The 14,386-nt window shown below is 42.7% G+C and overlaps 1 protein-coding gene across 4 annotated transcripts in view; it reads right to left on the bottom strand.

The window, feature by feature from the left end:
* The window catches only part of smpdl3a (sphingomyelin phosphodiesterase acid like 3A), a 52,106-nt gene that overhangs the window by 7,800 nt on the left and 29,920 nt on the right, over positions 1 to 14,386 (bottom strand). For all 4 annotated transcript variants that reach the window (XM_048531165.2, XM_048531162.2, XM_048531163.2 and 1 more), the window contains 4 exons: positions 12,479 to 12,575; positions 5,771 to 5,949; positions 2,138 to 2,318; positions 184 to 308 (listed from right to left, as the gene is read on the bottom strand). In XM_048531165.2, the coding sequence (XP_048387122.1) occupies positions 184 to 308; positions 2,138 to 2,318; positions 5,771 to 5,949; positions 12,479 to 12,575 (582 nt within the window). The remainder of the gene's footprint in view (positions 1 to 183; positions 309 to 2,137; positions 2,319 to 5,770; positions 5,950 to 12,478; positions 12,576 to 14,386) is intronic.

The raw sequence follows: 14,386 nt of genomic DNA, 5'->3' as shown, positions 1-14,386 counted from the left end.
CTATTACAGTTAGCAATCGGTTCTGTTTATGGAAGATTCTACATTTATATTTATGCATCTTCATTTTGATACAAACTTGAAGCATAACTCAACAACTTCAATTTCAAGTGCATTTTGGGAAAATTTTCCCAATTTTATGACCAAGCACTGTTGTCCAAGTTCTTGCATCCAACAGATACCTACCAATAAGGTGTAATCATTTGTATCATACTTGTACAAGCGTAATCCTGGGTTATTGGTTACACCATTCAAAGCTCTTCTTTGAGGAGTTACAGCTGGCGCAACAAATAGAGAGTTGATAGGATTGTCTGTTGAAGAACAAACAGCTAAATAAATAAAATGGTTGAATAACTGAAAACTTTTGTATTTGTAAAAGGTATTTATTCTGTAATTAATATGCTTTTAGAGCTCTTATTCAATACGGGGGCTAACTTGGATAGCCCTGGTAAGCTACTGAATGCCACTGATAGGCAGTAAGTGCCTTTGCCAGCCCATTTCTCATGCCTTTGACCCAAGAAATTTACCTGACACTCCTTCACACTTCCCTCTCTTGCACATCAAGATGTCAAGACAGCCCTGGATGCCAAGTACAGGTATGTGAACATATCCCAGCATCCACTGAGGTGGCCATTGTGGTCACGAATGGAATGATAAATGCTGAGCTTTTATCACCAGAGACAGTGGGAGGAGAGTGAGACTGGGGAAGCATCCTTCTCATAAGCCATTTCTTCTTTGCTTCACAATCTCTATTGATGTCCGAACTACAGATGATAAAGGCACACATCTCTCCTAATCCATCGGAAAACCACACTGTGAAATAATGTAACATACTGCAGAGCACTGTCAACACTCGTTTCCATAACAATGATGGCAGCACACTAGAGTCAATACCTACATACCCCACCTCTAAGCTAACTTCTAATTTATGTTGTGTCAGTTTCTCAGCTGGAGTCTCAATGTCTGAAATCAAGTGTCCCTGTGGTTTCATCTACACTTTCTTCTAAATTCATCCTCAACTACCAGGGCAACAGTGGAGAGGGAATGGACACACATATCAGGTCCAAGGAGGTGAGGATGTCCTAGCAGTTGGGTGTGAACTCTCGCAGTTGGTTTGTACAACAAAGCCTCAGGAGGTTTGGCTTTTCGCGACAGCTCAATGTTTGTGTCTGCTACTTCCTAGAACAAGATTACTTCCGAAAGGGTAGGTATTTACAGTGGCTTCAAGGTGCCTGTTAATGTAGGGTCAAACCCCACCACCCCATGACATGCCCACATAGTCTCTGACTTTCCTAGATTGTGCTCTACCTTGTACTGCAAGGAGAGAAAGCGGAGTGCTCGGCATTTTAAAAATAGCTTCCATGGACGGGAGGAAGTGCAACAATTGTAGATGATGACATATTGGTGTGAGATGGCAATAGAATGCCGGTGAATGTAAAAATTGGCTGTTCAGATGGGGATTCAAACAGCAGTAGGAGAGAGAGGAATAACAGCAGCTGTGTTATTCCAAGGAGACCTGTAAGAATGTTGAGAAGTCAGAACTTCAGGTCCAACAGCAGAATGTGTTATGCCACTCAACTTGCCCACCCTCCGGAGATTCTGGATCCTCGTTATGTGGTGTTTCCAGAATCTCTACTTCCTCCTTTATTTTGACAGAATTCATGTTACACAAGTCCTCACAGCTGGATCTCCATGTAGGAGTGAGAAACATAGGCTGTAATCTGTCTTTCCAGGTCTCTGCTTCATTGCTGTGGTTGCTGAGACTTAAAATTCCATGGACAATTCAGCTTTTCTGACTGCTATAATTATGAAACCTTTCTTTGACAGCTCCAGCTTTCTCTCTCTCTCTCTCTCTCTCTCTCTGATGGAACAGGGAGCCCAGAAAGTTGATGTTAATTCTGTGGCTCAGTTAAAGGAGTCACAGCAAAACATTCAGGTAAATCACCATCTTTAGTTACTTTGCAGAAAGATTATGTGGCATCCATAAACTATTTCCTGGGCTTACAGAAGAAGAATAGCCAGAGTTAATTTAAAAAAAGGAAAAATTGGTAGAACTCTGAGAATTACTATCCCTTTCCTTAGGGAAGGAGACAGAGAAAATAATAGCAACCTGAAGGAGAAACAAGAGAGATTATGTTACCTTGATTATCCAGAAGGACCATTATGCTATCCCTGTGTGTATGACCAAAAAACTGCCCAATAATAATCTTGCTGTATTTGCGAAAAATTTGCACCAGCCTTTCATTATCTTTCTCCCTCATTGCAGTGATGCTCATTGAGTCTGGCAAGTAGCCTGGAGGAACATGTGCAATGAGGTAAACCTGTCAGAAAATACAATGATTCATGAGAAATCAAATCTCATTTAACACAGCATCTTTATTCAAAACTCCTCATTTAACATATCTTTTGATACATAATGTGAAATTCTACCCAAAGCAATAAAAATGTTGTATATTTTAAGTGTTAGTGCTCTTCAGTTCTATCCTACCACTTCCCAAAATAAGCAGCCATTTTGCTTAGTGTATTTGTATTGCTTTTGTATGACTTAGTTGAGGAACTGCAATGTAAATTTGAAGTAAATTTATGATACATGCATAACAGCTGTCCATTATTCCATTAGTACATATGCATGCCTGCAAAAATATACATTTTGACCAAACTTTGCACCTTGCACTCATCAAGACATTTTGCAAGAATACCCATTCAAAGGAAAAACCAAGACATATGTTGCATCAGAGGAGATAGTGGAAACTAGTTTCTGGTTAAGTTGACTTTTGACTGGTAGAGTTATGGCTATGAAGAATGGGCCAATTAATTATGACTAACAGTTAACTGCCAGGATCTGTTTCAATTTTAAATCAGGCAGTTGGGCTACAAATGCTCAAGGCACTGACCTGAGAAATGAATCAGCAAATGGCTGTCACCTATTGAGATGAGACGAAACCAGCGCAGGGCATGTACATGTTGGTGAAGATGTCTGCCCATCAACAAATATGTAAGGTGATGTATGAATTTCAGTTTTGGTGTGATGCCAGGTTTGTGGACCATATGTCCCAAAGACTTACATATCATATCAAAGGCATATCCCTTCAGCTGTTCACAACAAGCAAGGGTCTGGCTATACCAAATCAACTTGTGCTTGCAAAATATTTATGACTGTTTCAACTCAACAAAATAGATGCAACTACTTGCTGGTTCATTTCCAGGGCAATGCCTTGAGTCAATATGTGCAGTATGAATTGCAAAAACCTGACATTTGACTGGTAATCATCATTGGTTCCTGCATTCTCCAGCACAGTCCACTTGCCAACCAAACAGCTCTCTTTACTCATGTAGTGCAAGTGTTTGTTTTCCCTTAGAATTTGTATTCTTGTGAAGTGACCTGATGGATGCAAGACCACAAGCTTCAACAGTATGTCTCCATTTTCAGCAATATTAAAGTTCTGTATGATTAAAAAAACCTTTCAAGTCACATGTCAAATCAGCAGGGCTATTTAGCATCTTTTTTCTCTAATTTCTTGATTGCTTAGAATTAATAAACAAGTTCTTGCAACATTCAGCCTTGGCTTTAGCGGCCTCCAGTAAAAACAACATTGATGCTAACGTAACATCCCAACACTTCTATTGAGTGCTACAATTTTCAGGAAGCCCTCTCACCTCAGAAGCCAGAAGTTGTAGTGTGCCTAAATGGTATCTAGAGGAGCCTACACTGGTAGGTCAGAGTGCACCTGTCAGTTAGAAACTTGGATTGATTGCACAAAACTTGTAATGCTCTTTTTTGTTTAGGAGTGCTGCCAGGTACAGCCTGCTAGGAACACATTCTTCAAAACAAGCATGTGAAAACACTTCCATCTCTTCCGAGTTTTCTGGGTGTACCCACTCATTGTGCCTTTATCTCTGCCTACCTATACTCCCAGCAACTCTGGTTTCCCTCCTGAATCCCACTTAATTCACTTCCTTGCATATCCAACAAACGTGTGGACAGGGAGCCAGGAAGTGCCATTGTTATTAGCATGCTAAGAAAAAAAAATTGCAAGCAATGAGTCAAGAGAAAATTGCCTGTCATTGAGCTGACCACAAGAGCTCAGCTCATGCCTTTAAAAGGGGTGACTGCAGCCTATGGAAAAGGCAGGGTTGTACTTTTACACATGTTTAGTGGCAAATACCTCTGTCTCACCATTGATTGAAGATCAAGGCTAAATACATTGTTCAAGGTTTTGCTCAATATTATGACTGAGTGAAAATGGTGACAGAGTGGTCACTTCACCGGACCAGTAATCCAGAGCACGAGGCAAAAGTTGAGAGGAAATGGTTTCATAGCAGACGGTGAAATCTAAATTCAATAATAAAGCCTGGAATAAATAGCTGGCCAAGCAGTGACCATGTAACCACTGTAGACTGCCATTAAAACAAAAACTGGCTCCCTAAAGTCTTTTGGGGAGGGAAATTTAGTATCCTGACCTGGCCTTGCCAATAGGTCACAGCCAAGTCGTTGACACTGAGCATTTAGAAATAGGTAGTAAATGCAGGCTTAACCACTGACATCCTCATTAAATATCTTGCATAAATCCTCCCGAATTAGTTAATGTTACAGTCATGAAAACAGAAAGTCTTAGTCTTAGCATAGTCATGAGCTTAGATGCTCAACTTGGGGTCAGTACAACTTAAAAGGTGCGAACCATCTAAAGGGAATGGAGTCAATATCTCTTGTAGAAGGTATCAAATGGAATAGTTTACTTCCAAAAGCTTCAGTTTTATACAGTGCCAATGATCTCTAATCTATCATTTCTTGGAATGATTAAAGATCTATTTCTCAGAAACAGTTATGCTGGCTCACTTTGCAACACTTTTGTTTTTGACTTCTTTCAGTCTTCAAGTGAAGTAACCATTTTAGCCTGTAAGATGCCAGTGAATTGCATTCGTTTGCACATTCCAAAAATTTTGCAAATCCCATCATTCTATGACTATTATTCAAAAAGAGCAAGTTTATAATTTATTCGATAATAAATAAAAACACAATTTGAACAAAAAAAAACACCCAAACTTTTGAGAAATTGTAGAAATTTACAAAACAAAATATAGGAATGTAATGTTTTTGAAAAACCTCTTTCCTGCATTATGTGGAACATGTTGTGTTGTGACTCATTCCTAATACGAAAGAAGTGAATTGAAGCTTACCCATGAAGGCCATGTCTTATAGACAAAATAAGAGAAATCATGTGGTTTCCCCGGCTATAAAGATTCCTTAGAAAATGTAATACAAGCTTTATTTTTCACACCAAACCAATGTTGTAAAGATACATAACATGGTTAACAAAACAACTTGGGTTTTACACTGCCTTCTCAGGATATTCCAAACTACTGCACAAAAGCAGGTATTTTAGTGTTCTGAATATAAAATCAGTTTCAACTGGAGGCATAGTGGTGATGTCACTGGACTAGCAATCTGGCACCCCAGGCCAATGTTCTGACAACATACATTCAAATTTCACCATGACAGATGGCTAAATCTTAATTCAACAAAATCTGGAAGATCGATCAAATCTGACGGCAACCACATAGCACTGTTGATTGTTGTAAAAATACATCTGGCTCAGTGATGTCTTCACAGAAGGAAATGACCAGGTTTGGCCTCACGTGACACCAGACCCACAGAATGTAGTTGACTCTTCTTATGCAATTAGAGATGGGCAATAAATGCTGACATTGTTAAAAATCTCCACATCCCATGAATGAATAAAATTTTTTTTGCAATATTATTAAAGAGATTTACCTTCTCTTTGTTTTGTTGAGCTTTCTTCAGTGTATCTTCAAGCCACACAAACTGTCCTGCAGGGTCTGGAATTCCCACAGTCTCTTTATTGGGGCTATAGTACAAGTTTGTGTTTAAGCTGATTATCCTGAGGGTCTGCTGAGTAAGAGTACAATTAAAGATTTGGGTGTAGAACCCACCTAGAGGAAAAAAAATTGGAAGGCATACTCACAAATGCAAAAAAGGGATTAAGTTTAAGAGCCTCCAAAATATGTAATCAATTGACAAAGGGGACCATTACTTGTAACAGAAAGAAACCAGAAATATCATGATTACTTGACTTTGAATATTAAAACGATAGAGTTGCTTAACACATTGTGGTTTTAATTCATTAAGAATTAAACATTATTACGCACCAGGAAACAAACCGGAGGAATTTTGAGAAACATCACACACAAGTACAATTAATTTTGAAGTATTTCTCCCTCCAATCTTGAATTTTTTTTGGCTTCAATTGTGCAGGCATTCTACTAAGCCATTTTATTCTAGTTTACAGTTATTGTTACAGAATTAAAGAATCCGTAACACAGCAGACAGTACAGAGGAGAACTATTGGGACAATGGTATGATTAACAAACAAACAAAAACTTGGAGCAAATTTAAATAAAAGCATTTTGTTTTTAACTTGGTCCAGAATTATTATTATTTTTGAAAGACCAATTCTGAAAAACACCTAAAATGTTCTACTTAAAATGCGGCTGGAACAACTGCTTTAAAAAACAAAATTTTCTTTGATCTGATTTAATAAGTTGTGGTGATTCTGTTGAACTGAATGAAAATCAGTTGGAACATTATAATCAGTTTGCTTCTAAGTGATAACACGTGTGAGTTGTTGGGATGAGAGTGTGTTACTGAATTCAAAATGACTGGGTCTATACCATATATTGCAGGGCCCTCACTACTATTCTTTTACTTTTCTCATTTTTATTTTGGTTTGCAACAGTAATTTAAGAACTTTGAGCTGCAGTTTTTTCTAAAAAGACAAAGACAGATGTATGCTATTGGGAAGTAGCCTTGAAGATAATACAACTTCATTATTATTCTAAAAACATTAGATGAAATCAACACTGATCCATTGCTATGGTCTGGGCTGGCAGCTGGTTGGATGTTGAATTGGTCAATCAAGAGAGGGCCAGCACTTTCTAGCCAACCACAGGGAATATTGATTGGAAAGAAAACTAAAACAGTTCTGAGATAATGGGAACTGCAGATGCTGGAGAATCCAAGACAACAAAATGTGAGGCTGGATGAACACAGCAGGCCAAGCAGCATCTCAGGAGCACAAAAGCTGACGTTTTGGGCCTAGACCCTTCATCAGAGAGGCAGATGGGGTGAGGGTTCTGGAAATAAATAGAGAGAGGGGGAGGCTGACCGAAGATGGAGAGAAAAGAAGATAGGTGGAGAGAGTATAGGTGGGGAGGTAGGGAGGGGATAGGTCAGTCCAGGGAAGACGGACAGGTCAAGGAGGTGGGATGAGGTTAGTAGGTAGGAGATGGAGGTGCGGCTTGGGGTGGGAGGAAGGGATGGGTGAGAGGAAGAACAGGTTGGACTGGTTTTGGGATGCAGTGGGTGGAGTGGAAGAGCTGGGCTGGTTGTGTGGTGCAGTGGGGGGAGGGGACGAACTGGGCTGGTTTAGGGATGCAGTTGGGGAAGGGGAGATTTTGAAACTGGTGAAGTCCACATTGATACCATTGGGCTGCAGGGTTCCCAGGCGGAATATGAGTTGCTGTTCCTGCAATCTTCGGGTGGCATCATTGTGGCACTGCAGGAGGCCCATGATGGACATGTCATTTAAAGAATGGGAGGGGGAGTGGAAATGGTTTGCGACTGGGAGGTGCAGTTGTTTGTTGCGAACTGAGCGGAGGTGTTCTGCAAAGCGGTCTCCAAGCCTCCGCTTGGTTTCCCCAATGTAGAGGTAGCCACACCAGGTACAGTGGATGCAGTATACCACATTAAGCAGAGGTTCACCTGCACATCTGCCAATGTGGAATGTCATCTTGGGGCCTGGGATAGGGGTGAGGGGGGAGGTGTGGGGGCTAGTGTAGCATTTCCTGCGGTTGCAGGGGAAGGTGCTGGGTGTGGTGGGGTTGGAGGGCAGTGTGGAGCGAACAAGGGAGTCACGGAGAGAGTGGTCTCTCCGGAAAGCAGACAGGGGTGGGGATGGAAAAATGTCTTGGGTGGTGGGGTTGGATTGTAGATGGCGGAAGTGTTGGAGGATGATGCGTTGTATCCGGAGGTTGGTGGGGTGGTGTGTGAGAACGAGGGGGATCCTCTTTGGGCGGTTGTGGCGGGGGCGGGGTGTGAGGGACGTGTTGCGGGAAATACGGGAGACGCGGTCGAGGGCGTTCTCGATCACTGTGGGGGGGAAAGTTGCAGTCCTTGAAGAATTTGGACATCTGGGATGTGCGGGAGTGGAATGTCTTGTCATGGGAGCAGATGCGGCGGAGGCGGAAGAATTGGGAATAGGGGATGGAATTTTTGCAGGAGGGTGGGTGGGAGGAGGTGTATTCTAGGTAGCTGTGGGAGTCGGTGGGCTTGAAATGGACATCAGTTACAAGCTGGTTGCCTGAGACGGAGACTGAGAGGTCCAGGAAGGTGAGGGATGTGCTGGAGATGGCCCAGGTGAACTGAAGGTTGGGGTGGAAGGTGTTGGTGAAGTGGATGAACTGTTCGAGCTCCTCTGGGGAGCAAGAGGCGGCGCCAATACAGTCATCAATGTACCGGAGGAAGTGGTGGGGTTTGGGGCCTGTGTAGGTGCGGAAGAGGGACTGTTCCACGTAACCTACAAAGAGGCAGGCATAGCTGGGGCCCATGCGGGTGCCCATGGCCACCCCCTTAGTCTGTAGGAAGTGGGAGGAGTCAAAAGAGAAGTTGTTGAGGGTGAGGACGAGTTCGGCTAGGCGGATGAGGGTGTCGGTGGAGGGGGACTGGTTGGGCCTGCGGGACAGGAAGAAGCGGAGGGCCTTGGGGCCATCTGCATGCGGAATGCAGGTGTATAGGGACTGGACGTCCATGGTGAAGATGAGGTGTTGGGGGCCAGGGAATTGGAAGTCCTGGAGGAGGTGGAGGGCGTGGGTGGTGTCATGGATGTAGGTGGGGAGTTCCTGGACCAAGGGGGAGAAAATAGAGTCCAGATAGGTGGAGATGGGTTCGGTGGGGCAGGAGCAGGCTGAGACAATTGGCGACCGGGGCAGGCAGGTTTGTGGATTTTGGGAAGGAGATAGAGATAGATTTGACCAATCGTTCATCCACTTCACCAACACCTTCCACCCCAACCTTCAGTTCACCTGGGCCATCTCCAGCACATCCCTCACCTTCCTGGACCTCTCAGTCTCCATCTCAGGCAACCAGCTTGTAACTGATGTCCATTTCAAGCCCACCGACTCCCACAGCTACCTAGAATACACCTCCTCCCACCCACCCTCCTGCAAAAATTCCATCCCCTATTCCCAATTCCTCCGCCTCCGCCGCATCTGCTCCCATGACAAGACATTCCACTCCCGCACATCCCAGATGTCCAAATTCTTCAAGGACTGCAACTTTCCCCCCCCACAGTGATCAAGAACGCCCTCGACCGCGTCTCCCGTATTTCCCGCAACACGTCCCTCACACCCCGCCCCCGCCACAACCGCCTAAAGAGGATCCCCCTCGTTCTCATACACCACCCCACCAACCTCCGGATACAACGCATCATCCTCCGACACTTCCGCCATCTACAATCCAACCCCACCACCCAAGACATTTTTCCATCCCCACCCCTGTCTGCTTTCCGGAGAGACCACTCTCTCCGTGACTCCTTTGTTCGCTCCACACTGCCCTCCAACCCCACTACACCCAGCATCTTCCCCTGCAACCGCAGGAAATGCTACACTTGCCCCCACACCTCCCCCCTCACCCCTATCCCAGGCCCAAAGATGACTTTCCACATTAAGCAGAGGTTCACCTGCACATCTGCCAATGTGGTATACTGCATCCACTGTACCCGGTGTGGCTTCCTCTACATTGGGGAAACCAAGCCGAGGCTTGGAGACCGCTTTGCAGAACACCTCCGCTCAGTTCGCAACAAACAACTGCACCTCCCAGTCGCAAACCATTTCCACTCCCTCTCCCATTCTTTAGATGACATGTCCATCATGGGCCTCCTGCACTGCCACAATGATGCCACCCGAAGGTTGCAGGAACAGCAACTCATATTCCGCCTGGGAACCCTGCAGCCTAATGGTATCAATGTGGACTTCACCAGTTTCAAAATCTCCCCTTCCCCAACTGCATCCCTAAACCAGCCCAGTTCATCCCCTCCCCCCACTGCACCACACAACCAGCCCAGCTCTTCCACTCCACCCACTGCATCCCAAAACCAGTCCAACCTGTTCTTCCTCTAACCCATCCCTTCCTCCCACCTCAAGCCACACCTCCATTTCCCACCTACTAACCTCATCCCACCTCCTTGACCTGTCCGTCTTCCCTGGACTGACCTTTCCCCTCCCTACCTATCTTCTTTTCTCTCCATCTTCGGTCCGCCTCCCCCTCTCTCCCTATTTATTCCAGTTCCCTCATCCCATCCCCCTCTCTGATGAAGGGTCTAGGCCCAAAACGTCAGCTTTTGTGCTCCTGAGATGCTGCTTGGCCTGCTGTGTTCATCCAGCCTCACATTTTGTTGTCTTAAAACAGTTCTGATTTGGTTTTGGCAGGAGAGTGATTTTTGTAAGTTCTAGAGACTTGCTGTGTTCTACTCTCTTGCTCTAATTTTCTATTGAATTGCTAAATGTTCTGAGAAAAGAATCCCAGTTTGTAGAAAATAAGTAAATGTTTCTGGAGGTCTGCTGAAACTGTTTGCGTTGACTGGTAACTGAAGAATTCAAGCAGGATATACAGTTCTACGTGCCCGTGAACAAACCATTGTCTAAGGATTTCATGAAGACAAGGTATCCGTTATTGAAACGGCTCATTGAACTGGGAAATTTACATTTTTTTAAAAAATTCATTTATCCCTTTATTGTGTGTGTTAATGAGAGTGGATGTTATAATCAAAAATTGGGCTTTAGATCATAGATGTTCATTAGATTATCTTGTTGCTTCTCTGTTTCTGCTAATGTTACATTATTAATGGTAAATTATTAATTTTGTTTAGGTTGTAAACTTGGTATACAAGATCTGTTTTCAGTTTCTGGTTAGAAACAATTGGGCATATGACAGTCACTGGGTGTTTTAATTTCACATTGTTGCAAATCCAGTGGTGGTTTGTCTGATTTGGCTTCCTTTCCCTGTGGTCATAACAATATTCAAACTTGTTCACAGAGACTGTTCTCACTGCATACCTTTAATCTGCAATCATGCATTCTAATCTAATGTAGGACACAACTCAAAACTCAAGCAATTGGTAATAAAGCATTAATGTGACAGATCTGTCCACCATGCCATCTCAAGCAGTAAGAAAGCTGAAGTTCAATCTTACATGCATAAATGAGATAAATAATAGTACAGGGAGGTGAAAATGGTTATCCTATCAATTCAACTTCTTGCTACTAACAGATCTTACATTTTAATTTAGTGCCATTAAGATAAACTCCATTGAACTAAGGTTTATTGTACATTCTGATACGACACACTTAAATACCAACTCACTAAGCCACATGCAACACTTGGAAAAATAATGTGACTTGAACTTGTGCTGTAGTCTGGTTTCAAATATTAACAAGAATTCATTTTCAAAGAAAAATAATATGAGATCCTAGGCTTCTTAGATACAGGATAAGTATCTTTTCTACAGATCTGAATCCATGGAGTCCTGACAAAGGGTTTCAACCCAAAACATTGACTTTCCTGCTCTTCAGATGCTGTCTGGCCTGCTGTGCTTTTCCAGCTCCACATTTATTGACTCTAGTTTCCTGCACCTACAGTCTTTACTGTCTCCAAGTCATACTGAACATTTTTGTAAATGTCTGATAAAGTCCTGGAAGTACACTGCTTCTAGTTCTGGTCACCACACTTTACAAAGAATATGAACATCCTTGAAAGGATGAAAAGATTTACTAGACTGGACCCAAAGGTTTTTAGCTACAAGATTAGGTTGGAGATACTGTGGGCGTTCTCCTGGATTGAGGGGAGATTTGATAGCAATGTAGAAGATTATGGTAGGTTGAGTTATGATAAATATAGAAAAGTATGTTTCTATTTGCTGATTTTCAAGGACTGGAGAACAGAGATTCAAGGATTTTGAGTAAGTTATATAAAAGCCAGGCGGAGCAAAGGATGGGAGGGAGGGAGATAGGGAGACACCTGGGACAGTTTGTGAAGAGTTATTTTATACATTAAGTGGTAATGACCTGGAACTGGCTACCTACAAAGATAGTGGAAGCAGTGACAATCATTAATTGCAAAAGGAAATTGAACGAGTACATGACGATGATAAACTCTCAAGGCTACAAAGATACAGCAAAGAAATAGCATAGGAGTTACAGAAAATTAATGGGCTGAGTGGTCCCTTTCTGTGTTGTAACAACTATGAGACTTTATTTCGATTAGGTTTCAAGTATACCTTTATGTAACATTTTGAAAGGAAATACACAAATGACGGAAAAATCAAGTAGCATGTGATATTTTGCAGTAAAATAAAATGTCTCATTTCAATTAAAATCAAAATCCAAGCATTTATGATCAAATGTTAACCTTTTCGCAAGGTCCTACGTGCATCTTGTGTCAACCACTGTTTCCACATGTCAGCTGCTGCATTATAAACATCACTTATGTTAACAGGAAGCTGATCCTGACAAAAGAAGAACAGAATTTTATCATTTTCTTTTACAGAAGTGTTATAATATAAAAATTATATTATACGATTATATTTTATTCTCCAATTCCTGGCCTCTTGTATTGGCTTTTGCCGGAATATTCTTGATAGAAGCAGTCATAGGCCTTAGACTTTCTCCTTCCCCCACTGCCCCCACCCCCCGCCATGCGTGGAGAGGTAGGGGCTCTGGCTTTGACACAGTTTGCTGAATATAGTATGCAGACTGAATAAGGGCAGGTTTGTTTTTTAGTTTAGTCAGGGCACGATGATAGGCACAGGCTCTTCTGTTCTTTTGATTGCCAATTCCAGGCATCCTGCTCCTGAACCTGGCACCAAATATTTTCAATGGGGGGGGGGGGGGCAGGGGTGAAGAGAACCAGCGATGGGTGTTATGTCACACATCTGTATACACAGGTAACTATCTTCAAACAGATCCAATTTTTATTGGAGGGATTATCAAAATACAGTTTGTGGGCTTCACACTTTTAATAAGAAGACCTAAAATTTACAGGCCTCTTTAAAGTGTTGGAGTGGTGTTTTGGAAAAGTGTACTGTTGAAAAGATCCAGAGAAACTTTTGGAAGAAGTGTTCATTAGGCATGTTAGAAGCAGGCACGAATGTTCATATGAGCTTAATAACCACATCAGAACAGTCAAGTTGTCAGGGCATTTAAATCTGCTGCCCTTTAAACTTGAAGAATTATAGTTAAACAAAAGAAAAATCAGTGCTTCATAATTCACTTCTTTGACATAAAACTGAAAGTGATCACTGTAGGATTTGTGCTGCATGACTATTTCACAATCTATTATCTGAGATAGTAGGAACTGCCGATGCTGGAGAATCTGAGATAACAAGGTGTAGAGCTGGATGAACACACCGGGTGAAGCAGCATCAGAGGACCAGGAAAGCTGATGTTTCAGGTCTGGATCCTTCTTCAGAAAATGACCCTTTCTGAAGAACGGTCCAGACCCGAAACGTCAGCCTTCTTGCTCCTCTGATGCTGCTTGGCCTCCAGTGTTCATCCAGCTCTACACCTTGTTATCTATCATTATCAGTGCCTGTCCCTTCACAGATAAGTTACAAATGCAAATTCTTTTGAAAATAAGGGATTAAATAGATTAAGTATTTTAATGCAATGCATAGCTTTTTATCAAAAAGGGTGTTTCTTTGTAAAGACCTCAATTGACACTTAGACCTTTATTCTATTTGGCCATAGCAAACAGGAATCAATGGGTATTGGGGAACATTCTCTGTTGGTTGGAGTCATTTCAGACACATAGGAAGATGGTTGTGGTTGTTGTAAATCAATCATCTCAGCTCCAGGGCATCTCTGCAGGAATTCCTCAGGGTAGAGTCCTCAGCCCAACCATCTGCAGCTGCTTCACCAATGACCTTCCCTCCATCACAAGGACAGAAATGGGGATTTTCACTGATGGTTATATAACATACAGCACCATTCGTGACTCCTCAGATACTGAAGCAGTCCATGTCCAAATGCAACAAGATCTGGACAATATCCAGGCTTGGGCTGACAAGTGGCAAGTGACATTCGCGCCACACAAATGCCAGGCTGTGACCATCACCAATAAGAGACAATCTAACCACCGACCCTTGACATTCAACGGTTTTATCATCACTGAATCCCCTAATATCAACATCCTGGGGGTTATCATTGACCAGAAACTCAACCGGACTCATCGCATAAACACAGTGGCTGCAAGTGCACGTCAGAAGCTAGGAATACTATGGCGACTAACTCACCTCCAGACTCCCTCAAAACCTGTCCA

This window comes from Stegostoma tigrinum, chromosome 4 (assembly GCF_030684315.1).
Source record: "Stegostoma tigrinum isolate sSteTig4 chromosome 4, sSteTig4.hap1, whole genome shotgun sequence".
Classification (NCBI taxonomy): Eukaryota; Metazoa; Chordata; class Chondrichthyes; order Orectolobiformes; family Stegostomatidae; genus Stegostoma; species Stegostoma tigrinum.
The sequence above is the reverse complement of the archived record's forward strand: the minus strand, read 5'-3'. Positions and strand labels throughout refer to the sequence as shown.